Genomic DNA, 24,806 nt, shown 5'->3' with positions numbered 1-24,806 from the left:
ACCTTCCCCAGAATCCCGCTGTGCTGCCTGAGGACACGGCCATGGACACCACTCCCCCTTCCATGGCGGTCATTTTGTCCTCTCCTGCATCCAGTGGCAGCAATGTCCATGGCCATAGGCAGCACAGGCAGCCAGCAAAGGGACCAGTCCTCCCCAGCCCTGCTGCTCCTCTTCCTCCTCCTCCTCATTCCTTCCCAAGACCCACTCCTGTCCCTTCCACCCCAAACCCCAATACCCAGGGCCAGCACTCCACTAGGAGTGTCCCTCCCACCCTAATAGCCATGTCATCGGCTCACCTTCCCCAGAATCCCGCTGTGCTGCCTGAGGACATGGCCATGGACACCACTCCCCCTTCCATGGCGGTCATTTTGTCCTCTCGTGCATCCAGTGACAGCAATGTCCATGGCCATAGGCAGCACAGGCAGCCAGCAAAGGGACCAGTCCTCCCCAGCCCCCCAACCCTTCAGTTCTCCCAACCCAACCCCAATCTGTCCCATTCCATTGTCCCACCACCCGCCCCTCAGCCTGCTTCTAGGCACCCTGCTGGACAGCAAAGAGCCTCTCTTCCCAATGCCCCCACGGTTACCACGCTGCCAGTGCAGGACCACTCACCGGCCTCCACCCTGGCACAGAGGGCATCAGCACCACCAACCTCCCAGGCTGCCAGTGAAGAGCCCATGGATACGACCCCTCCTTCGAAGGCTGTCAAGTTCTAGTCACCTCCTGCCTGCCAAGTTCTTACACTGACTCAATTTGGTAAGCAGGGCAGACACGTCGACAGCTATTTCTATATTGTAGGCCTGGTGCCACATATTTGCGATTTGTTGGCTTTTCACATAATAGCTGAAGACATAATCACCAATGAAGCAGTGCATATGTGTACGTGCACACACACACACACACACACACACACACTCACACACACACATACACAGAAATGCCACAGTCTTTGTCTCTAAGTTTCAGAAGTGGGCAAACTTGAAAATTTTCTGAAACTATAAAGGAGACTAAAGAGATGTGATAAGTGTATGAACTGTGGGAGCCTGGACTTAAATCAAGCATGGAGGATGACAACAGGACAACTAAGAAACTGGGCTATAGACTAGAGGAAAGTATTGTGTCAATGTTAGTTTCCTGAATGTAGGAATTTTCCAGGGTTATGGGAGAGAATGTGCTGTCCTGGACAATTCACAGCACAGTAAAGGCATTAAGTGCACAGGGGTAGGAGACACAAATACTCTTCTCAAACTGTTCAGAAAGGTTGAATTAGGGAAAGAGGCAAGATAAAGTACATGTGGCAAAATGTGAAAAGTCTGTGACTCCTCCTAGACATTCCAAAGAACTCTCATGGAGAGACAGGAAATAAAGTTTGTCCAGGCAGTTTCAGTGGTCTTCCCTCCCCCACTAGGAAGAAAAGTTTGGCATTCATTTGCAAACACACTTCAATATTTCACATGTATAGATGAATCTTTCAACTATTATAATATAGACCTGTCTCCCTCATTAATGATGTGTTAAAAATCTGTAAAAGCTGTTTGCTCAGCAAGATTACTTCAACAAGATTGATTAGATCAATTAGGAAAGAATTCCCATATGGAATTCTCTTAACAGTATTTCTAAAGTTTGAAAATCCTGCAGAGTAAAAAATATCTAAAATTACTATAAAGAGTAAATAACAATGGATTGGAACTGATGTAACAATGACTGCAGATTGTGTTTACATAGAAAAACACAATTGGGCTTTACAGGAGGAAATGTGAGCAGGCCAGAAACAGGGCAGCAATGAAGTTACGTAAGTTGTCAAGAGTTTGATAGCACCATGACGTTGATCATAAAACTGTTCCATGATGTGTGTCCTCATGAGAACCCTGAGGTGCCCGTTTCCATGACTCTGTACACTATGCTTTGCTTTGCTTCACATTCTCTATATTGAAGAAGCTGGAGTAGAGCAGCTTTCTATTTCTCAAAAAGATTAAATTTAATCTCAATTAAAGGAAGACCTTTCTAACATGTGGGACATGAGTAGTCACATTGGGTCTGGCCTTGTGATCCTCAGGTGGCGTATTTGTCATCAAATATAGCAGTTGACCTTGTGGGGAGGATCAGTATTCAGGGTCAGTACCAAGCAGCAGAGAACTCAGCCCATCACAGGTCGAAAGCAGAGCACTGCAGCACCAAGGGAATGAGGTTCTTGACTCAGCTAACCATTGGCGAATTAGGCTAAGGCTTGTTGAATATTTGTTGATACTTGCCCTCAACTAGCTTTGAACTATGAATAAATATATCTGAGCCGCTGGCTCCGACAGAGGGCAAGATGGAAGCACCCAATAGAGAATACTATGAACCAATGTTCTTTTCCCTGGAAGTGTCTTTCTTACTCTGATTTTTCTACTCCTTCCCATTTGCAGGCCCCACCTCCTTGGCCATAGGACCCAAGTCACCACCTGGACTGGCCCATCAGGAAACTCAAACTTCCCCAAAGAAACAAAGCCTTCAAGGTGGAGAGGTGTTCCATATGGAGACCACCCAAGTGGAGGAAGGGGAAAAGAAAATCAGACACACTGGCATGCGGACTGGTCCACACTGTTTATTTTTTGCATTAGCTTCAACCAAAGGAGGAACGGTAGTTTTATTGTCTCAGTGAGACCCTCCATCTCATTCATTGTCTTCTGAAGAGACTTCTGGTCACTGCGGAATAGAAGAAAAGATACTCATGCTCAAATTCCATTCCACTGTAAAGTGCACAAAAAGAGTACTACCACATGAAAAATTCATGTGTCAAGAAAAAGAATTCTTGAAAGAATGATCACAATTTTTATTACATGTTTTGGCCATGAGTCATTTATTCCCTTTATGATTTTTTTTTTAATTTCTGGGGAACTAAAGTAGAACTTGCAAATGAGAAAAGTTAACATTCTTCACTTTTAATAAAATATGGGTGTGTTTTATAAACTAATTCATAGATCTTACATCTTATTAGCTTCATCTCTTTAATTCCAGTCTGACAACAAGAATAACTGCTCAATAAACTTAAGATAATACTACTAAACTGAATAAAAAACAGATTAATAATAAGATTTCATCAGTTCATCTGTCAAATCAATACTTAGGAATTAATTGTGCATTGTCAATTTCATTTTAGTTTACTTCGTACTATATATTTGGGTGCTTCCCTATGATTTTGATCTAAATGTATAAGGAAATAATATTTTTAGATTGCTATAATAAAATCTGTCAAAGTTATGTTTATTTTTATGGTAATTTCTTTCTCTTCCATTTCAAAGTGTGAGGGAAAAGTTAACATTCTTCACTGTTCAAATTCTATTTTATGTTTTGTTTTAACAATTACCAAAAGTCTTTCTTGAATATATATATATATATATATATATATATATATATATATATATATATATATATATATATAATTTCTGGAATAGGATGATTATGATAAAATGTGAGGATACAACTAGAGTAGTAGTTACAACACTAACTCCATATGCAATGTGAAGTCAAGAGTAATTACTCATTCATAAGTATTTATTGAGTATATTCTCTGCATGGTACTACCTATAAATTGGTGATGAGCAAAATAAATATGGCCATTACTTTCAAGTAATTTCAGACTAATGGGAGGGTAATGCTTCTAGGAAAGAAAAGTCTGAAAGAATTGCAGTGTTTAAGCACTCTATCATAATTCCCTTGGTGACAGGGACAGAGACTGGAGACAATAAAGATCTTTTTTGTCTTAGTTTGGAGGAAGTAACTAATTTTCATATATAAAAGTGTGGTTATGTTAGGAGACATCAGAGGACAATAAGGTAATAAGGGATATAGAAATACTGTGGTTTTCCTAACTAAGGGGGTGATTTCCATCAAGAAGCATAGAAACTATGTAAAGTTTGAGGTGTAACCTAAAAACTTAAGCTGCAGTTATAAAGAATGCTCTGGGAGAGCAGTAAATTGAATGTAACTAAAAGAGATCACTTTAAGGAAAAATACTAGACTATACAAGAAAAGAAAATGCTACAAGGGAGAAAGGAATATAAACAGACATACAAATATCTGAAAACTTCCAAAAGATCAGGAATCATGCCTGTGGACCTTGGGAACCGAAAACTTAGAAAGAATTCAGAAAGAACTTGTTAACACAATTATGGGACGTTAAGAGCATATGACGAAAGTAGTTTTCACTGTATATATGTTATAGTCTCTTAAGTTAACTCCTCCTAAGTGGAGTAATCATTCACTGCATTGTCTATGTTGAGTTTGTGTGTATAAATACAATCCAAACAAAGTGACATAACACATTCAATTAGTGTAACCCACCCAGGAAGCTCAGCCCAGGCTGTGGGCTTGAACTCACCAACCCTTCACCCTGAATAGCAGCAATGGGCTGCTTGGGCTTGTGGATATGATGTCAACCCAGATGCCCTTGTGCACATCACTCAACAGCTGGCTAGGCTTTCCTATAGTGCAGTGCAGGGGTTTAGAGTCTCCAGGACAGGCTTGGACTTTGTCACAGGTGGGCTGGATATGGGACATCATATCCAGACTTCCCATTTGCCAGCTTCCCTCTCAGGCATGAAGTGGTCTTGAAACCTGCACTGCTGGGCCTGGAGGGAAAGCTGGTTTTGAAGTGCTCATTCAAGTCCTGGGGTCCACACTGAAGCCCAGGGTTAAACACTGTGCATCTAAAACACTCACTGTGGAGCATAGAGGAGATCTGCATGTATGCCTGACCTGACACCATCACAAAACCCACACTCTGGTTTGATGGTAACCTGCTTGATCTGAGCTGGGCAATTTTCCTGACCTTCAACCTGGCTAAGATATTCATTGCTAGCTAAAGGGGCTTCCTAAAAACTCACGTGTTTGCCTCCATGGCCTTGCTCTTGCCCCGCAAATGTATGTAAATTTTATTGTTTCTAGTTTTTCTGACTCTTTTTATGCACCTATCTTGCTTTCTGATTAGATGTCAAAGAAAGGTGTGACATATGTTCATGGTAATGTGTGGAGCTAGACATTATGCAAATTTGGAATAACAACATGTTTTGTGTGTGCAGAAGATTGAGCCAAAGGTGCTCTTCCATTGGGCTTTACAAAAATCTTTTACTTTTTATTCTAAGACAGGGTCTCACTACTTTTGGGATACTACCCTAGAACTCAACAACTTCTTGCCTCAGCCCCTGAATTACTGGGATTATAGGAATGCACCACCACACCTGGATTGACTAATAATTTGTAAGTCCCTTTCCCTTATTTCTTAAATTTGAACCACATATTTTAGAGGAAAGCCTCATCTTCACCACGGTATGGAATGTAATCTCCCATCGAACAGCATGGTCCAGTGCTGCCTGAGAATCTGGGCTAAGCACTGTGTGTCCTGGGCTCACTAGGTCACTTCTGGTCATCATTACTGGGGGGTGGATGTGGGAACATGTATAGATTGGGACCTGGAAGATAATGTAGCTTTCCATCTCTGTTTAAGACAAGCGAGTGGCCAATGAGCCAGGAGGCCCTTGTGACTCTCAAGATCCTACCTCTGTGGTTAGGTCACTTATCATCCTTTGTGCTCTGTCTATCCCTCCAGTTGCCAGCATAGCACCAGCCCGTGGAGGAGAACCAGTTGCTACCCAGGAGCCCTGCCTTTCACCTTGAACCCTCCCATCAAGTGCCCCAGGACAGTGTTCAGACAAGCCATTGACCTTCCCTCTCCACAGCCTTTGTAGCACTACTCAGTGGTGAAAATCACCTCCTACAGCACTGGTCAATCTCTTTCCTCCTCTGTGGCTCCAGAACTCCAGGTTCACAGGCAGGTTTCTATCCAAATGTGACAGATGAATCCCTTCCCTTCAAGGCAATGGAATGTGTGAGAGGAAGGTGATTCTGGTACCAGGGGGTCAGCCCATATGAGAAGACAGAGAGCCTGATAGTGACTTGTCTTCAGACACAAGGAAATGGTAACTGAAACAGTGGGGGAGGTCCTGGGTGTGTGGGAGAAAGAATGCTATGAAACCGTGGCTGCCTCTCCCTGAAATCTGAAAAGTTAGAACAGCAGAGCATCTCCATGCCCAGATAAATAAAGGTTGACCCCAGGTACTTCCCCTATTTAAGGGATACTGGGCTCCTTGGGTGACCCAAAGCCTGAAACTAAGGGACATACAATCCAATTCATGAACCATCACACATGGAACTCCCTGACAGTGCCAAAAAATGACTAGCATAGGAGGGTAGAGGTGCTTTGATCCTCAGACCAGGGCCAGTGGTCCCCCCAAACAGGGCACTATCCCCCAACCCAGCAGGACTGACAATGTATCAGCTAGATTCGAGGAGCCCACTGCCCCTTCTAGCCACACCAGCCCATGATTTCCCAAACACATTCGTACCATCCCCACTACAGCAATCCTATGTACCAAGTGCCCACTGGGATCCTGCCAGCTAAGTGGACCCACCCTTCCTTTCACTGTGACAGGAGCCTGCATCCTTGGAGATACACAGCTTAAAGGCGTAATTGCCATTAATGAATCTCTTGGACAGATGAAGCTAGTGGGGTTGGAGGTTTGGTAGGAAACAACCTGCAGCCCTCCAAGTCCAGACAAGACCAGCAAAGAGACGGACTGCAGCTCACAATACAATCCCTTGTAGATCTTTCAGGCTTTCAGGGTAGCCTGCCCTCCACCACTTCAGCCTCCTATGGTAGGGCATGGGGGTGCAGGTCTGGGAGATGTCTTTGGAGGGACCAGCCTCCTCCATGTGCAGGTTCTCACTAGGCCACCCCTCTCTGCCCTGCCACCAATAGCCAGGCAGTTCATGACAGGGGAGTTGCGATTCTTCCCCTGTCTGGCCCCACTGGTTCTCTTCCTTGTCCCTCCATATCTGATCAGGCTTTGGGCACTAGATGGGGTCACCAGCCTCTTGACCCTGAGACATCTACCTCCTAGTCCAGGTGAGTTTAGTTTGCACCCCCCTGGAGGGCAGATTACTTGGCCAGTGAGGACAGTGTTTGGGTAAGAGGGTGTCACCTGGTCATGCAGGTGACTAGCATACATGGGATGGGGCTCTCCAACAGGGTCATGTTCCGTCTTCTACATCCGGCTTGTGGCTTTTGCCAAAGTTGCCATGAATTTAGGCACTGGAGTTGGGTTTTCAAAATAAAAGGAGCTTTCTGTCTGCTCAGGACCCCAGAATGAACAAGGGGAAATGTAGAAATAGCTCACCATGCCCTTTGAGAGCCCTGCATTTTGTCCAGGAGATGTACTCAAAGCTGCTTGCTGTGGCCATTATGCCAGGTGCATGGGGCATGGAGAGGTATGGGGTTGGGGACAGGAACAGAATTCAGGTGCTACCCAGTGGGTGTCCCTTCCCCACCAAGCACCAGTTTCCAATCCTGATGCCTCTTCCTTCCATGCACAGGCTCATCTCCAGGGCTGGTTAGATCCTTTCCTACCTGCAGTTCTCAGCAGCAAGTGCTCATCTGTGCCTGTGGAGGTGAGAGGGCCCCTAGGCTTTGGGAGCCACAAAGGCCACTGCCTGGATGAGTGGTAGTGTTCAGGCCTGTAGGCCTGGAGGGGTCCACAGCTTCCTTGGGAGGCAAGTTCTGGCTTCTGCCCTCCAGGATCCTTGGGCACCAAAGCCATGAGAGTGACTCTAAAGTCTGCAGAGGAGGAGGCCAGCTCCTTACCTGGGTGACCAGGTCCACCACTGGGCAGAAAAGATCACTGTGGCCAGGCTCTTGTACTCTGACTTCTCACACTAAGAGATGCCACCGCAGCTGTCCAACCCTCCAGGAGATTGCAAAGTCTGCACACTTCCTCGGCAAGAGGGTATGTCCCTGCCCTGCTGCAAAGGTCATCAGAGACATTATTGGAGAGCTGGATCCTAACTACTAGAGGGGCATGGGACTGAGTGGGGAAATTTTCCCAAACCAGGAAGCTACCCAGAGCGTGGGTACCCAGCCCACAGATGAATTCAGAGTTTAAGCACAGCCAACCCTGGTCAGCAGTCCCTGAACCTCTAGTTGTATGTTTTAATGATGAAAATAGAATATAAACATTAATAACACCCTCATCCTTAAGATGAATAAGCTCTTACTTGATATTCAAAGGAAAAAATAACTTTAGAGAAGTTCAATTCCATAGAATTTATCTGAGCAAGCAGAAATACAAAAATCAACAACTGGAATGACTGGATTCTCTGAAAGCCCTCACAATCACAAAATGTCCATGGAACTAATGTGTGCAGTGCCATGTGGCAGTATTTACGAACTGAAGTGAGGCACAAAATCCTTTCCTTGCTTACAACAATATTACGACTCTAAACTGGCCAAGTTCAGCTGCTGTACTTGCCTGAGCCAAGGCTATTCAAGAAACGAGGCTGTCAGTCAGTCAAGCTACTAAATTGTCTTGCAGTTTTCAAAAGGACTCAGTTTGAGTCCCTACATAGGTTTGCCACTGATGTCTGCCTGGACAGCTGGACCCTTGGAGACTCTACTGCTGCACAGTCTGAACAGCCAAGCCTGAGCCTTGCTTGCAGTGCCTCTGGGCCCCACTGCAAACCTACTGGAGGACCTGCCAGAGAGCGCACCAAATGCATAAACTGTGGCTCCATCTAGACACTACTTGGTGGTAGGAGGGAACTGGCCCCTACCTGTGCAAAGCCTGCAGCCTCTACACTAAGTTGAATGACCTCAGTGTGCCCCGCATCAAGCAGCAGAAGCACGCGCCTTCATCTTGGTGGCTAGGACTATCCCATGACAACTGGCACACCACCATCATGACCTTATGGTGCAGAAACGCTGAAGGCAAACCTGCGTGCAATGCCTGTGGACTCTATCAGAAACTCCATGCAGTGCCTCAACCTCTTCCTAAGAAAAAAACAGGGAATTCAAACCAGAAAACCAAAACCTAAAAACAATGAAGTCAAAGACTTGTTCTCCTAACAGCAATAATTTGGTTCTTGTGACTCCAACTTCTCTATCTTCTAACTCAGAGGATTACAGCAGAACTACTTCCCCTCCAACAGTACCAATAGCCTCAGGGACAGGAGCCCCTGTGAGGTCTGCTGCAGGAGAGGGCACCAACCCTGAATATAGCAAGCTCCATTATTCAGGTCAAATGGGCTCCACATAGGCTTCAGTCTGGCCTTGCCAGCTGAAGTCACGTCCTCAGTGGGACAGGATTCCTATTGTGCTCTGGCCCTGGCCTCAGCCCTTGTGACAACGAGGTGGGGAGGGATCCACCCAAGAAGGCCTTGCACCTCTTGTGTCTGAATTTGTCCAGCAGCCCAGACTGTGGGGACCGTGTAGACAGTGCATCCCACCCATGTGTGATTTCCCCAGGAGGCTTGCTAAAGAGAAAAAGAAGATGAAGCTCCTCTAGGAAAGGGCCAGTGTGTGAAAACATGGCCTGCTCCATTGGGCCAGGGACACTTCCAGCCAGTCTGCCACAGGTTGGCTCCTAAACTGCTTGCAGAAACTGGGACTAGGAACAGGGCCAATTGCCTGCTAAGGAAAATGCAGAGATTCTTTCCAACAAAGTTCTATGTGAATTGCCCCAAATCATGTGTTTCTTCTGATCAATTATTTTGATCAATCAATATTGGTTATTCCAGAATTTCTGCACACCTCTTCCACATGCATATTTCACAAGCATTCGTGGAGAAGATCATTGGAGGCTGTTTGGCACAGTCTTGAAGACTCAGTGAGTTCCTGGCTCTCTTGTCAAAATATTGTTCAGTTTGCAAGACTGAGTAGTGACTCCAACAGACTCTGCGACTGATGTTTCTCAAAGGTCATCTTGCCTGACTAGTCTGAGGTCAGCTGGAATTTGTGCATCGGTAGCAAGCAAGATATTATTCTTCCATGCATATATTTTTTTAAATAAGTGAAATTTCCATTACAGCAATGAGAGTGAAATCATTTGCAGAAGGTAGGACAACATTTTTATAATGAATGTAAAAATTTACCTTAATGTTACTTTAAATAATTTAAAATTAGAATAATATGAACTTAAACCTTCTTATTCTTCTTTACATTTATTTTGCATTTCTATATTCCTGATTGTTTAAGAGAACTATTTCAAGAAAAACCTTTTTTCAGAAAATTTTGCTTCTTTCCATTTGTTAAGAATTTTTAAACAAGAATTCCAACATATGCCCTTTCTTTTACTGTGGAATATGTACTGGAAAAATAGCAACAGAACTTTACCACCTAGTGAACAACACTTGTAAATATTCTAAGCATCTATGAATGCTCTGATGAAGTCTGTATAGTCTGCTAACCCACAGGCTGGTTAACATTAATTTTTTTAAAAATGCAGTGTCATATGGAAACCTATTTTGATAGAATTTTTAAAATAAAAGGATATTGTTTTTTTCTGTAGAAAGTGATATAAATTTTTTTATTGTGCTCCCTTTTTTTGTTGTTGTTGTTACTGTGACCCAAATCCCTAACAAGAACATCCATCGTAGAAGAAGAAAAGATATTTTCACAATATCAGAGGTTTCAGTCCATGATCAGTTGGCACCATTGCTTTGGGCCAGAGCGGAGGCAGAATATCATGGTGAAAGCCCATGACAGAGGAAAACTACCCTGTCCCATGGCAGCAGGAATGCAGAGAGACAGAGCAAGCTCCCAGGGAGAAAATGTAACCCACAAGGGCGTGCGCCCACGACCTCCTTCCTGCTGACTCACATCACCTGCTGGCAGTTACCACCAAATACGTAGTCCTCTCAAATCATCCACTCAAAATCATCAAGATTTGGAGGTCTGGGGTTATGGCTCAGTGGTAGTGCACTTGCCTGGCATGTGTGAGGCACTGGGTTCGAATCTCAACACCACATATAATAAAAATAAATATCTATCAACAATTTAAAAAATTAATAAATAAAAATAAAAGTATTTTAAAAACTCAGGATTTGTTAGGTCAACTGTTAGGCCACAGCACTCACAATCTAATCACTTCACTGTGAGCATTTCTGCACTGTCACCCGTGAGCTTTGGGGGACAACTCACACCCAAAGCATAACGCATTTTAATTACCAAACAGAAAGTGGTTTTTGCTCAGTGTCTACGTAGGTTGATCATCACCAGATCATTGATGATGTAATTCTGTCTACCTTGTGGCCTGGTGAAACTCCTTTCCAGTATTCCCATGGAAGTTCCATCAGACCCATCCAGCACACCAACACACTAGCTAATATCTACACCCAATTAGGTCCCATCACACGTCCCATTTCCAAGGCAGTAGCATCAGGCACCACGACTTACTGAACGCAGGAGTTGTTCCTGTGCCCCCTGGAACCTTTGAAGCACAGCTGCCTTTTTGGATGATGCTTCTCTAAATACAAGAGTTGTTTGCTGTTCAAAGCCCCACACTGTTTTTGTCTTAGGGACTGTGGTGCATCTTCATGCCGCAGCGCCCCTTCAACTAATGCTAGAGCAACCCACACTGGAGCCTCCCAAGGCCTTCAGGGCCACAGACAGCAATGAAACAACCAGGTGCTGCATGAAAGGTAATTTTCAAAAGACTTAAGAGCCAAAAAAATCTGTTGGAGGGTGGTGCAACATCAGTAAAAGGCCAATTGAGCACATGGTTGCCTTCTTTCTCCACAAGAGGAGTGTCTAGAGTGGCTTCACATACTCTTACCCTTGGTGTAACTCCAAACCTCTTAAATTCTTCTGCCAATTTGTCTGCATTTGCATTGGCTAGATCCTGTGTAGGAAGGAATCTTCTTTCATACAGGTGACATTCGTTGGAGAAAAGATAGTTTCTTCAACAAATGATGCTGAGAAAACTGGAAATCCATATGTAGAAAAATAAAATGAAACCCCTATCTCTCACCCTGGTTGAAATTCAACTCGAAGTACATCGAAGACTTAGGCACTAGAACAGAGACCCTGGGTCTAGTAGAAGAAAAAGTAGTCCCATGTTGGCCGAGGAACTGACTTCCTTAACAAGACTCCTAATGCACAAGAAGTAAAATCCAGAATCAATAAATGGGATATATTCAAACTAAACTGTCTCCTCAGTAAAGAAAACAATCAATAATGTGAAGATAGAGCCTACAGAATGGGATGAAATCTTTACCACATGCACCTCAGATAGAGAATTTCCAGAATATATAAAGAACTCAAAAAACTCAACACCAAAAAAAAAAAAAAAAAAAAAAACCAAATAACTCAATTAATAAATGGGCTAAGGAACAGAACAGATACTTAACTAAGAAGATATACAATCAACCAACAAATATATGAAAAAATGTTTAACACCTTTAGTGGTTATAAAAATGCAAGTCAAAACTACTCTAATATTTTATCTCACTCCATTCAGAATGACAATTATCAAGAATACAAGCAGTATTAAATGTTGATGAGGCTGTGGGAGAAAAGGTACAGTCATACATTGCCCGTGGCCTTGCAGATTGGTGCAAACATTACAGAAAGTGGTATTGAGATTCCTCAGAAAACTGGGAATGAAACCACCATTTGACCCAGCTATCCCACTCTTAGGTTTATACTCAAAGCACTTAATATCAGCAGACTACAGTAATGTAATCACATCAAAGTTCATCAATATTGATCAATTCACAATCGATAAACTATTTAACAAACCTAGGTTCCGTTCAACAGATGAATGGATAAGAACGTGAGGCATGTGCACACAATGAAATATTACTCAGCTTTAAAGAAGAATGAAATTATGGCTTATGATTTCATGACCAGTATGATTCTACATCACATACAAACCAAAGAATGAGAGGCTATACTCCATTTATGAGTCATGTGTCAAAATGCATTCTATTCTCATGCGTAACTAATTAGAAAAAAAATTAGAAAAAGTAAAACAAAGAAAAAAACTGACTATGTTTATATTATTTGATTCTCAGTCACAAAAGGGGAAAAAAGGAAGATAAGTAACCACAATCCTGATCTTCCACATGAGTACTGCATTGAAATGAATAGGTATTGGGCTTGGTTGAATGTGGCATATGTGCAAAAAGTGATATATATCTTGACACACCATGTCCTTCAATCCTCAGATTGAGAAATGTGTCCCAAGTCCTAGGAGGCTTCACAGCAGCTGAGGGATTCCAGGACTGGGATGTGTCCCACTCGTCCTTAAAGCCATACTGTCCCTGCTTGAGGCCAGGACTGCTTGCCCACAGGGCTGCAAATCTGGGTGCAGTGGGTGGTCCTGCCTACATGAGGAGCCTGGGAGACTCTGAAGGCCAGGTTTTCCCAGTCCTTCCACACCTAGTGATTCACTGACCATGGCCCTGATGAGTTGGGGTTGGACAGGCAGAGTGGTTGTCAGTCCCTGCAGAGTAAGAGATTGAACCTCTCTAGTGACATCTCCATCAGGGACATAGTGGGCAGCCCCCCACCCCAGTCACACACCCTGGTGCCAGCAGCACCTGCAGCCTCTGCGTCTGGATAAAGGAGACACGGAGCCTCATCCTGGCAGCAGGAGGAGCAGCTATGGAGTGGTGATGGATTCCCTGGGAGAGTGTTCTGGGGCTGCTTCAATGAAATACGTGGATTGTCCCATCCTCTTGTCTCCACTTGTGAGCTCACACAGGAGCAGCCCCTGCGGAGCTCCCCTCAGTGTGTCTGGTTTCTTCCTACATCATCTGCCAAAAAAGTGAGCCGGGCACTTTAGAACATGGGCACCCATTTGTCTTACTCTGTATCCAGCCCCCGAATCTCACACTTCCCCTCTTCCTCTTAGTATCCTCTCATCTCCTTCTTCCAGGAAACTGGATTCTGGTGCAGGAGGTTCTCCTTCTCCCCTCATCTCCCCACAATGGTGGCGTACACACACTCATCCCATACAAAACACTCCTGAACTATCCAGTCCTCGCTGTGCCCTGTTATCCAGATGTTGAGGGTGAGGAAGTGAAGGTGATGATGCTGCTGCACATCCTGATCCTGCAGAGAGTGGGTGCACTGCCCTCCCTCCACCTGACAGATGACAGAACTTTGTCTCCTGGCTCCAGGTTGTGCCTGTGAGAGTTCCACCCACCACCCCATGCTCTGTCCTCCTGCCTTCTGCCATGCACAGACACAGCAAGAATGCCCTCAGCAGTCCAATGCTCAGCACCTGGATCTGGGACTCCATGGTCTCCAGAGCTGTGAGAAAGGAATTTCTCTTTCTCTTAGATGACCATCCCCAGGTAATTTGTTGCAGAGCAGAAAGAGTCTAGGCAGAAATAAACACTAATCCCAAATAAGACCTCCTGAGCTTGTTGCCTGAGAGGTCATCACCAATCAGAGCCCAAGGCTAGATGTTTGGGTGACAAGGAGAGAATGAGCTCATCTCCTGACAAAGGTCAACTTTCCATATAGAGCTAGAAAAGGTGGTAACACAGCACACTCAAAGGTCATGGAATCAGATCTCTTGACACAAGGTCATTAAGATATGAAAACTATAAAGAGACCTGCATTCAGACATATATTTTTGGATTCAAAACTCCCTCCCCAGGTTCAAAAGCAGCAGTGTCCTCCAGCTCTTACAGAGACCTGCTCCCTTGGTGTCCTACCTTCAGTGTGTGACTGTCTACTGGGTCATCCCATTCACTGCTGAAGACAAAGATACTCTCCAGGATCCAATCCTACAAAACAGAAACAAACACCAGGTGGCTACAGAGTGGCTCTGCCATTGCTCCTACTTCTGAGTCAATGCTGGGCCACACAGCATCTTCTTGCTCTGACTTCTGTGTTGTCAGGCCCTCTGTTGGGCACAGAGTCAGGACAGGGATGGGCCACCGCCCAACAATGGCAGCCACCTCTAGGACTCTAGGCTTCCAGATCCTTCTTGCTGATTAGGAGGAAAAGCCAGCCAAAAGAACCCGCCAAAGATCCATCAGCAGCCCAGGAGCCCAATATGGAACTGACAACAGGCACTGACAATCACCTGGCCAATTGTAATCTGGCACATTTCCCTTAGGGGCTATATAGGTCCCTAGAACCACACCACTCCTGCTGCAGATGCTTCTACCTATGCTAAATAAACTGATCTCTGGACAACTTGGTGTATATGACAGCAGAATGCATTGTGATTTATCGTACACAATTGCAGCACAACTTTTCATTTTTCTGGTTGTACACGATGCACCATTTGTGCATTCATACGTGGACCTAGGGTAATGATGTCCATCTCATCCCACCATCTTTCCAGCCTCCATTTCCCCCTTCCCACCCCTCCCTCCCTTTGCCCCATCAAAGTTCCTCCATCCCCCCTTCTCCAATTATGGATCAGCATCCACTTATCAGAGAGAACATTCAGCCTTTGATTTGAAATAGCTGCAGAGTCCTGCCCTTTCCTTGGCGGCTTGGCGGCCGAGTGGCCGATCAGCCAGCAGGGGGCGCACTGTCCGCCGCGCTCCCTCCCAGCGCCCGCTTCCGCTAACGGAAGCCTGGACGGCTGGAGGCTGCGGGATGGCGGTGCCGCTCAGGTCCCGCTCTGGTCGCTACCTGCGCTGCCCGGGCGCGGCATCCACTGGCCGGGCCTCACGCTCCGCCCGTCGCCGGCAGGTGTGCAAAGCCGGACCGGCCGAGGCGGCCATTTCCGCGGCCTGAGACCCGCGGCCCGCGGCAGCTGAACCAGAACTTCGGGCGCCTCTTTCCCGCTAGGACGCTGCCTGCCCCGCGCGCCAGGGCGGCCGGCGGGCAGGTGTCCTCCGGGAGGAGCCTCTGGGACCCGCGGCGGGGATGGCGCACAGCAACCCGTGTCTCTCTTACCTCTGTCCCTGTGGTGCCCGCTGATGGGGACTGGGTGCCGCCTGGGGCGCCCTGCAGCTGGGGAGGGGCGGCGGTTGAGCGCCTGAGGGAACCCGCACCCACCTGTCCGCCGGCGCGGGGTGGGGGCCAGGTGAGTGGTCAGTGAGCATGCGTGGGCTTCAGGTGGTGCGGAGGGAACACCGCGGGCTGTGCCAGTTGTGCCTCCAGGTGGGGAGGATCAGCATTCAGGATCAGTACCAAGCAGCAGAGAACTCAGCCCATCACAGGTCGAAAGCAGAGCACTGCAGCACCAAGGGAATGAGGTTCTTGACTCAGCTAACCATTGGCGAATTAGGCTAAGGCTTGTTGAATATTTGTTGGTACTTGCCCTCAACTAGCTTTGAACTATGAATAAATATATCTGAGCCGCTGGCTCTGACAGAGGGCAAGATGGAAGCACCCAATAGAGAATACTATGAACCAATGTTCTTTTCCCTGGAAGTGTCTTTCTTACTCTGATTTTTCTACTCCTTCCCATTTGCAGGCCCCACCTCCTTGGCGATAGGATCGAACTCACCACCTGGACTGGCCCATCAGGAAACTCAAACTTCCCCAAAGAAACAAGGGATTCCATATGGAGACCACCCAAGTGGAGGAAGGGGAAAAGAAAATCAGACACACTGGCATGAGGACTGGTCCACACTCTGTTTATTCTGTGCATTAGCTTCAACCAAAGGAGGAATGGTAGTTTTCTTTTCTCAGTGAGACCCTCGATATTATTCATTGCCTTCTGAAGAGATTACTGGTCACTGCGGAATAGAAGAAAAATACTCATGCTCAAATTCCATTCCACTGTAAAGTGCACAAAAAGAGTACTACCACATGAAAAATTCATGTGTCAGGAAAAAGAATTCTTGAAAGAATGATCACAATTTTTATTACATGTTTTGGCCATGAGTCATTTATTCACTTTATAAATTTTTTTTTAATTTTTGGAGAACTAAAGCAAAACTTGCAAATGAGAAAAGTTAACATTCTTCACTTTAATAAAATATGGGTGTGTTTTATAAACTAATTCATAGATCTTACGTCTTATTAGCTTCATCTCTTTAATTCCAGTCTGACAAGAATAACTGCTCAATAAACTTAAGATAATACTACTAAACTGAATAAAAAACAGATTAATAATAAGATTTCATCAGTTCATCTGTCAAATCAATTCTTAGGAATTAATTCTGGATTGTGGATTTCATTTTAGTTTACTTAATTAGTACTATATATTTGGGTGCTTCCCTATGATTTTGATCTAAATATATAAGGAAGTAATATTTTTAGATTGCTATAATAAAATCTGTCAAAGTTATGTTTCTTTTTATGGTAATTTCTTTCTCTTCCATTTCAAAGTGTGAGGGAAAAGTTAACATTCTTCACTGTTCAAATTCTATTTTATGTTTTGTATTAACAATTACCAAAAGTCTTTCTTGAATATATATATATATCATTTCTGGAATAGGATGATTATGATAAAATGTGAGGATACAACTAGAGTAATAGTTACAACACTAACTCCATATACAATGTGCAGGTCAAGAGTAATTACTCATTCATAAGTATTTATTGAGTATATTCTCTGCATGGTACTACCTATAAATTGGTGATGAGCAAAATAAATATGGCCATTACTTTCAAGTAATTTCAGACTAATGGGAGGGTAATGCTTCTAGGAAACAAAAGTCTGAAAGAATTGCAGTGTTTAAGCACTCTATCATAATTCCCTTGGTGACAGGGACAGAGACTGGAGACAATAAAGATCTTTTTTGTCTTAGTTTGGAGGAAGTAACTAATTTTCATATATAAAAGTGTGGTTATGTTAGGAGACATCAGAGGACAATAAGGTAATAAAGGATATAGAAATACTGTGGTTTTCCTAACTAATGGGGGAATTTCCATCAGGAAGGATAGAAACTATGTAAAGTTTGAGGTGTAACCTAAAAACTTAACTTGCAGTTATAAAGAATGCTCTGGGAGAGCAGTAAATTGAATGTAACTAAAAGAGATCACTTTAAGGAAAAATACTAGACAATACAAGAAAAGAAAATTCTACAAGGGAGAAAGGAATATAAACAGACATACAAATATCTGAAAACTTCCAAAAGATCACAAATCATGCCTGTGGACCTAGGGAAACTAAAACTTAGAAAGAATTCAGAAAGAACTTATTAACACAATTATGGGATGTTAAGAGTGTATAACGAAAGTAGTTTTCACTGTATTTATGTTATCAGTCTCTTAAGTTAACTCCTCCTAAGTGGAGTAATCATTCACTGCATTGTCTATGTTGTGTTTGTGTGTATAAATACAATCCAAACAAAGTGACATTTTCCTTTGTGGACCCCATCAAAAAGGAAACAAAAAATGTTCAGCTTATATGTTACTTTTGCAAATTTAATTATAAATATCTGTCTCTTAATAGATTTTATTAGTAATTCACCTACATATCATAAGAGGGGGCATTCAATAAAAATTTAGTCAGCTGAATAAAGATCAGTAATCTTTCTTAAATAATAAATAGCTGTAGAATGGGAAATATAAATATTGGGTTTGGCAAAGTACTTATCAATTGTGATCACTCAAAAAATATGGAATAATTATTTGTGAATTATCAACTTTCTCATTCTTAAGTTTTCAACATATTTATTTATAAGAAATACTTCCTAAGTTGCTTACCTGCCGGTATATGCTTGAGTACTCTCTTCCGATGTGGACCTAAATATAAATTTTAAAAAATAATATCTAAAAATTAACACTAAAAATACTGCCTATTTTTAGAATAAAGAACAAGCCATTTTACACCAATACTAATTCTTTAAACAAAGGACATGCAAATAAAAAGCATTCTTGTTTACCTAAACACCGACTGCAATGTATAATACAAAATTTAAATTCTCCAGCAGAGAATAGTATCAAGGCAGCAGAGACCTTTTTTTCTTGTGAATTCTAACCACAGAATATAAATTTGACTCTAAATTCCTAAATCTGGTCTTTAGGTTCTAAGTTAGCTTTTTTATTTGTTAGATATATAAGTTGCCATATTTTGTAATTTAAAACTTATATTTGCAGTCTGGCATACTGAACTAACGAAAGCCTCTCCTTCCTATCCTATACCTTAAAAAAATAAAAAAATAAAAAATAAAGAAAATAGCACAAAAATCTAATCCACAACTGAGACTGAGAGCTACAAAAGGCTTTCCTATCGCTCAGTGAAAAATGAAGAAACTAGAAACTCATAGGAAAAACAGGAGCTAAAGCTCAAGTACACATACCTTAAGGTATATGGTTTTTATAAACCTAGCTTGGAAGGAGTTGAGGATATGTGTTTTTTTTTTCATTTGTTAGAGAGCTGGAATGAGCTATTTGTCCAAGCCTGAGTCTTAAATGGAAATAACAAGCTATGACCACTGGACTTGAAAATGAACCAGGCCAACTGTTTCAGCAATATGGATGGAAAGGATCAGCTAGGGATGCAAGAACTCCATAGGGCAGGGCCTTGATTGCTCCATGCCACCACTCACAAATTGGAACGGCAAGCATAGAAAATATTTTAACATTTATGTCATATCATAGGAGAAACATCCCTGGAACACCTTCCTCCACTCAATGTAGGTCTCTACAACTAGGGGCAAGCAGAATTCCCACCAGAATGATCATTGCCCTGAGGATGAACTTACAAATCTAAATTATAAACTACTGTAAAATTACCACAGCCACAGTGCAATAAAACAAAAATTTCATATATCAACATCAACATATAATATAAAAACCTTTTTTTAAAGGGGTTTAATATCTCCAGAGATAAAGGCAAGAATAAGGCAAGAAAATGATAGCTCTTAAAATAATGGGTGATCAGGAACCTGCTTGGAAAACAAACACTGTCAGATACAGAAGTATAAGAGCATAGTTACAAACAATCCAATTAAGAAACATGGAAGCTAAGTTGAGAAGACCCTCCTGAACATAAACATTTCAGAAAGAGAAGAGAAAGATGGGGACAGGTCAATCACTGAGGAAATCATGACTGAATTTTTCCAGAATTAATGACCTGGATCCTGATATATAAAGACTACACTAAATCCAGAGGTGGATAAAAAAAATATATCAAAGTATATAACAATAATAATATAAAAAATTTAAGGCACTGATTGAAACCTTAGAAACTACGTAGAAAAAAACACTCATTAACAGGAAGTAGGGGAATAAGGGAATGAGTAAGTTAATCAGACTAACAACAGAAAACTAATCAATGACAGTAAGTGGCATATTACAACAGAGTATTTTTTTCAAGTTTCAGGAAAGTGACTCTCAACTAGCTGTCTGTAACCACTTAAATGATCATTCAAAAATAAATATAAAAACAAATCATGCTCAGCCATTTAACACAAAATGCTTCATAACACAGAATTTAGCTCAAACTAAAAGAGTAGTACTTCAAGAAAAAGGACATTGAAGCCAGAAAGAAAAATAAAGAGATTCAAGAATGAATAATGAGCAAAAGAGTTGATAAATGTGTTTTAAAACTCTTCTAAACATTCATTTAACATAAAAAATGATAATGACAACAGGGACTCATGGAGTGTGGAATTCTATAGGTTACAAATCTGAAAGAAACTAAATGACAATAATATGGGAAGATTAATAATTAGAATTTGCTGTTAAATAGTCTAAGATCCTTCTGTTGTTTGGGAAAAGACTGGATATATTGATGAAATGTAGGTATTTACTAAATGTAGGTATATACTAAAGTGGTACTCATAAAGAGATTCATCCTGTCTCTCCGCTGTATTTGGCTTCAGTATCCTTTCCCACTAACTTTCTGCCTGTAGAAGATTATTCCAAAGATAAGTGACCTAAAATTTCAATGAATAATCATCCTAAATGTGTCACCCTAGTGCACATTATGCCAGAAGGGTAAACCAGAGGATTAACATTACAAAATTAAGCTATTTGAATTGAAACATGCATTTTCCTGTAGGTGATGCAATCATCCCTCATTCAATACAGATGAATGATGATTCTAAGAAAGGTTATGTTAACAAGATTTCAGGAGGAGCTGGGCTGTGGTGACTTATGCCTGTAATCCCAGAGATTTGGGAGGCTGAGGCAGGGGGATAGCGAGTTCAAAGCCAGCCTCAGCAAAAGGGGCACTAAGCAACTCAGTGAGACCCTGTCTCAAAATAAAATACACGATAGGGATGGAGATGTGGCTCCGTAGTCTCATGTCCCTGAGTTCAATCCCTGGTCCCCAAAAAGATTTCAGGAGGAGAAGTAATATAAAGAGAGAAACTGGGAAAGGTACAACACTACAGACATATATATGGATGGGAGTATGTGCATATGTGTATACAGATCTGTTTATAAAACTTATTTCTATGTTTTTGTTTTATTGATAATTTACTACATGTCAAGTATTCTGCTACATGTTGGTTATGCAGTACTTAGCAAGATAAATCTGGCCTTTATTGTCTGAGATTACATAACATAAAAGACATATATCCTCAGGTAAGGAAAAGGTAATTAAGACTTGCTGTGTTTGAGTACTATATGATAACTCCCTTGGTCACAAAAGCAAAAGAAGACATCATACACAAAATCAACTTTTTCATTTGGATGAGACTAATTCATAGCTCCAAAGGAAAAGATCATAATAACAAGAGATTAAGAAAAGCAGAAGTTTCCCTCTTATTGAAGAGGGAAACTTCTTCTGGAATAAACAAAATCATATAATCTTTCTGTGTATCCTAGAAAGTTGACCCTGTGGACTTGGATGTGTTTTGAAATAGTACTAGACTTGAAAGAACTAGAAAGAATAACACCAACGTCCTATATGTACAAACAAAGACAACAAATGAAAGGAGTGAAAATTCCAAAACATCTTATACATGAAGAAAGACCCAAAAACCCATAACATTTATTGCATTATTATACAAAAACATCTACCTTTCAGGGAATGGTGGGGGTCTAGTTAATACTACTTTGTGTTAGTTGTCTTGTTGCTTTAGGATGTTTCTCTTCAGCAAATTCATTGCAAATGACCTGGACAGGCATTCACCCCAGTTGTTCATTAGCCTATGTGTAGAGTTTCTAGCTGTACAGTCTCCAAATAAAGAAGAAATCTTCCCCTTTTTGTACTCCAAGATAATAACTTTTTAAAATTCTGTTTATTATATGTTAGTTCCTTAAACATTTCACCAAACATTTATTCTCCAAGTTCCAAAGAATAAGTTTCCAACACACATTAAACCAAAATAAAGAAAAGATTTATTTATTTAAACAAACACTTTCTAGTTCCCAGATTGGCAAATACCAGAAGGTTGCTTTTGGATGTGGTACTTGGTTAATCATGCCTCTTCAATTGTCATTACCTATAAATTAACTGTTGATCATCAATTTGTTCACCTTGATTTTTAACACAAACTTATTGTAAGAGATACCTCTTAATTTACTTACTTGCTAGTATCCATTTGGCTGCTGCTTTCTGTTCTGGATCTAAATGAGAGAGAAAACAATGCTTCCAAATTAATGCTTTAAAAAAAACACCTCCATAATGAATGAATGTCAGACCATTTTGTAACCTGCATTAACCTACAGGACACCACTAAACACCATTAATGAAGAATTTTAAAGGGTTATTAAATTAGGATATATAAATAAGTAAAATTCTTATTTACCCATATATCATGTCCATAAAGAATATAAATTCAAATCCCCAACTAGGGAGAAGAGCAAGAAAAACAATATCCTGTCACTTCCAACATAGGGTATATGTGTCACAGTCTGGTTGGGCATGAATAACTGCGCTGCCACAAAGCCTTGTAGATTGAAACAGCAACTACTTTATTTCAACTCTTACTGGCACTGCAAGCTGTGCTTTTCCACCAAGGCCACTCACTGGGCCTTCTTCCTGGACACACACAAACCAACTGGAAATTCCTCCTCTGGAAATCCCTCCTCTGGCACTTCCCCAACCAATGGGAACTCTCTGGGAATCCCCTCAAGAACTCCAAAGTAGCAGACCTCCAAAGCAGCAGGCCTAGGAGGACAGTGGAGTCTAATATGCAATTGAATACACAGCTTAACATAATCATTATCATCTCAATGGCTTGCTGGCATCACCTCTCAACTACTCCATTCTGGCAAAAATGCCATGTGTCATTCCCACTGGGCTATGGCTCTCAGCATATATGCTTGATTTTGAATATCTGATTATAACCTTCAGATTCCAACCTAATATTTTATCCTATATTTACAATCAAGCAGACAGGAGAGACAAATTTCCCTCCTATATTACAAATGAGAAATGGTAAAAATAAATAAAGACTTTAAAAAAAAATACAAAGTTCTAACTAATATTTAAAAAGGGATATCTCTAATGATAGTTGTTGTTGGAGGATATTGAAAATGTAAAGCAAATAGACACTAAAGCTGAATGCCTTCAGAGTGAAGGGTATGGAAAATGACAACCCCCAGGACAGAGATGACAACCCCCCCCAAAACTGTCTGACCTGGAGGAATAAGGAAGAGAAAGGCAATCATTGCAATCATTAATCCTCTGTCAGTAAATCCTTTCCCAGTAACAAAGGGCCCCAAGGAAAAAGAGCAGTTATTTATGCAATCATAATGGTACTGAAGCTGTTGGTTATTTTTGCTTACACATCCCTTTCCAGGTTCACCCCCAACATCTCCACCAAAAGCAAACATTCATCCTTTCCCAACCACAATGGGTCCTGAAGGGAGGAGGTGGACCCTGAAATGCTGCGCCCTGTACTTTTACCCTTTCCATTGCCAATGAGTCCTAGAAGGAGAAAAGCAAACAGTGAAGCTCTGAGAAACAATGAATCCTGGAGAAAGAGGACAAGCAGTGAACATAGAGTTCTGAGATTTTCCCAGTGACAATGAGTTTGGGGCTTTTTACAACTTCCTTTCTGACTGTCCAAACCAACATGTCAGTTTAGTTGCCAACAATTAAACCAACCTCATTGTAAACTATAAAACTCAGAGCCCCTCTATAACCGATGTCCATTTTCTTATCAGAAAATGAGCCCCTCCAGTGCCTGATTGATTGACTCTTCTGCAGAATAAAGGAAAGCTTGCTGATCCATTTGGGTTCTGCATCCAACCCAGTTATTTTCGAATTGATAATGGTGCCAAAACTGTGTTGGTTACTTTTGCTTATACAGAATATGTAAACTATTTATGTGAACCACTTATAAGCTATGTGAACCACATCAACTTATCAGAAGTTGAGGCTGCCTGGAAACTTGGAGCTGACCTCCTTCTCTAACCCTGGGCACCACGGAAGGTCACATCATTCATGAAATGGGGATAGTAAAAGCTGTCATCACTAAACATTGAGATGCATCAGGGAAATTGCTTTGGACATCTGGATGAAGAAGGAACATTCAGGGCCTCTGCCCTGTTTAGGTACCAGACACTAATTAATACTTCCCATTTGGGGTTTCCATATAAATTTTAAAAGAAACCAAAATCCATTAAACAAGAAATAACAGAGATGAAAATTTTTTAAAAACCTGATTATTAAATTAGTTAGGGAAGTATCTCCACCCCCCCTTCCCGGAGCGTGAGTGCGCGCGAGCACACCCACACATAAAAACAGCTAAGAAGAAAAAGGAATTCAGACACAGGATATTGAAAAAAAAGAAGAGTTAGCATTTGAAGAGATAAAAATCTAAGACTTTTTTGAATTTGAGGAAATGCATGAGTCTTCACAATGAAAGAGAATACTAAGCCCAGTTCATGGGCTATCATAGAACAATGAGAAATTAATTTATGGTTAAAAAATATCAATAGGCATATAAAATGCTATTTGTTGATGATTTTTGTTAAGAAAAAAAAGAATAAAAGGGCTAAGTCAATATAATTAGTCATAGATATTTAAACATCAAGATTCATGAGTTCCCTCATGGTCTATTGAATTTTAGGCATTGGTTTATTTACCTAAGGATTATACTAATATCATACACATTGGGTGACTTCTGGACACTATGTATTATTTTTATTTATTCATTGCACA

General features: G+C 41.8%; 1 protein-coding gene and 2 long non-coding RNA genes across 3 annotated transcripts in view; 1 reads left to right on the top strand and 2 right to left on the bottom strand.

Moving 5' to 3' along the window:
- Positions 1-2,571: 2,571 nt before the first annotated feature.
- Positions 2,572-15,863, bottom strand: LOC144370468 (uncharacterized). The gene is made up of 3 exons (XR_013430447.1): positions 15,740-15,863; positions 14,539-14,610; positions 2,572-2,688 (listed from the first exon to the last, which is right to left on the bottom strand). It is a non-coding gene; the product is annotated as an uncharacterized LOC144370468 (long non-coding RNA).
- On the top strand, positions 15,733-16,909 carry LOC144370466 (uncharacterized). Its single transcript, XR_013430445.1, has 2 exons — positions 15,733-15,869; positions 16,263-16,909. It is a non-coding gene; the product is annotated as an uncharacterized LOC144370466 (long non-coding RNA).
- LOC101959192 (disintegrin and metalloproteinase domain-containing protein 32) overlaps positions 16,410-24,806 on the bottom strand; it is a 131,322-nt gene continuing 122,925 nt past the window's right edge. The window contains exons 21-23 of the mRNA XM_078031249.1: positions 22,223-22,261; positions 18,446-18,484; positions 16,410-16,527 (exon numbers count right to left, since the gene is read on the bottom strand). Of these exons, the coding sequence (XP_077887375.1) occupies positions 16,518-16,527; positions 18,446-18,484; positions 22,223-22,261 (88 nt within the window). The 3' untranslated portion in view covers positions 16,410-16,517. The remainder of the gene's footprint in view (positions 16,528-18,445; positions 18,485-22,222; positions 22,262-24,806) is intronic.

The sequence above is a fragment of the Ictidomys tridecemlineatus genome, chromosome 14 (assembly GCF_052094955.1).
Source record: "Ictidomys tridecemlineatus isolate mIctTri1 chromosome 14, mIctTri1.hap1, whole genome shotgun sequence".
In the NCBI taxonomy this organism is placed as follows: Eukaryota; Metazoa; Chordata; class Mammalia; order Rodentia; family Sciuridae; genus Ictidomys; species Ictidomys tridecemlineatus.
This window is presented reverse-complemented; position numbering and strand designations above follow the sequence as displayed.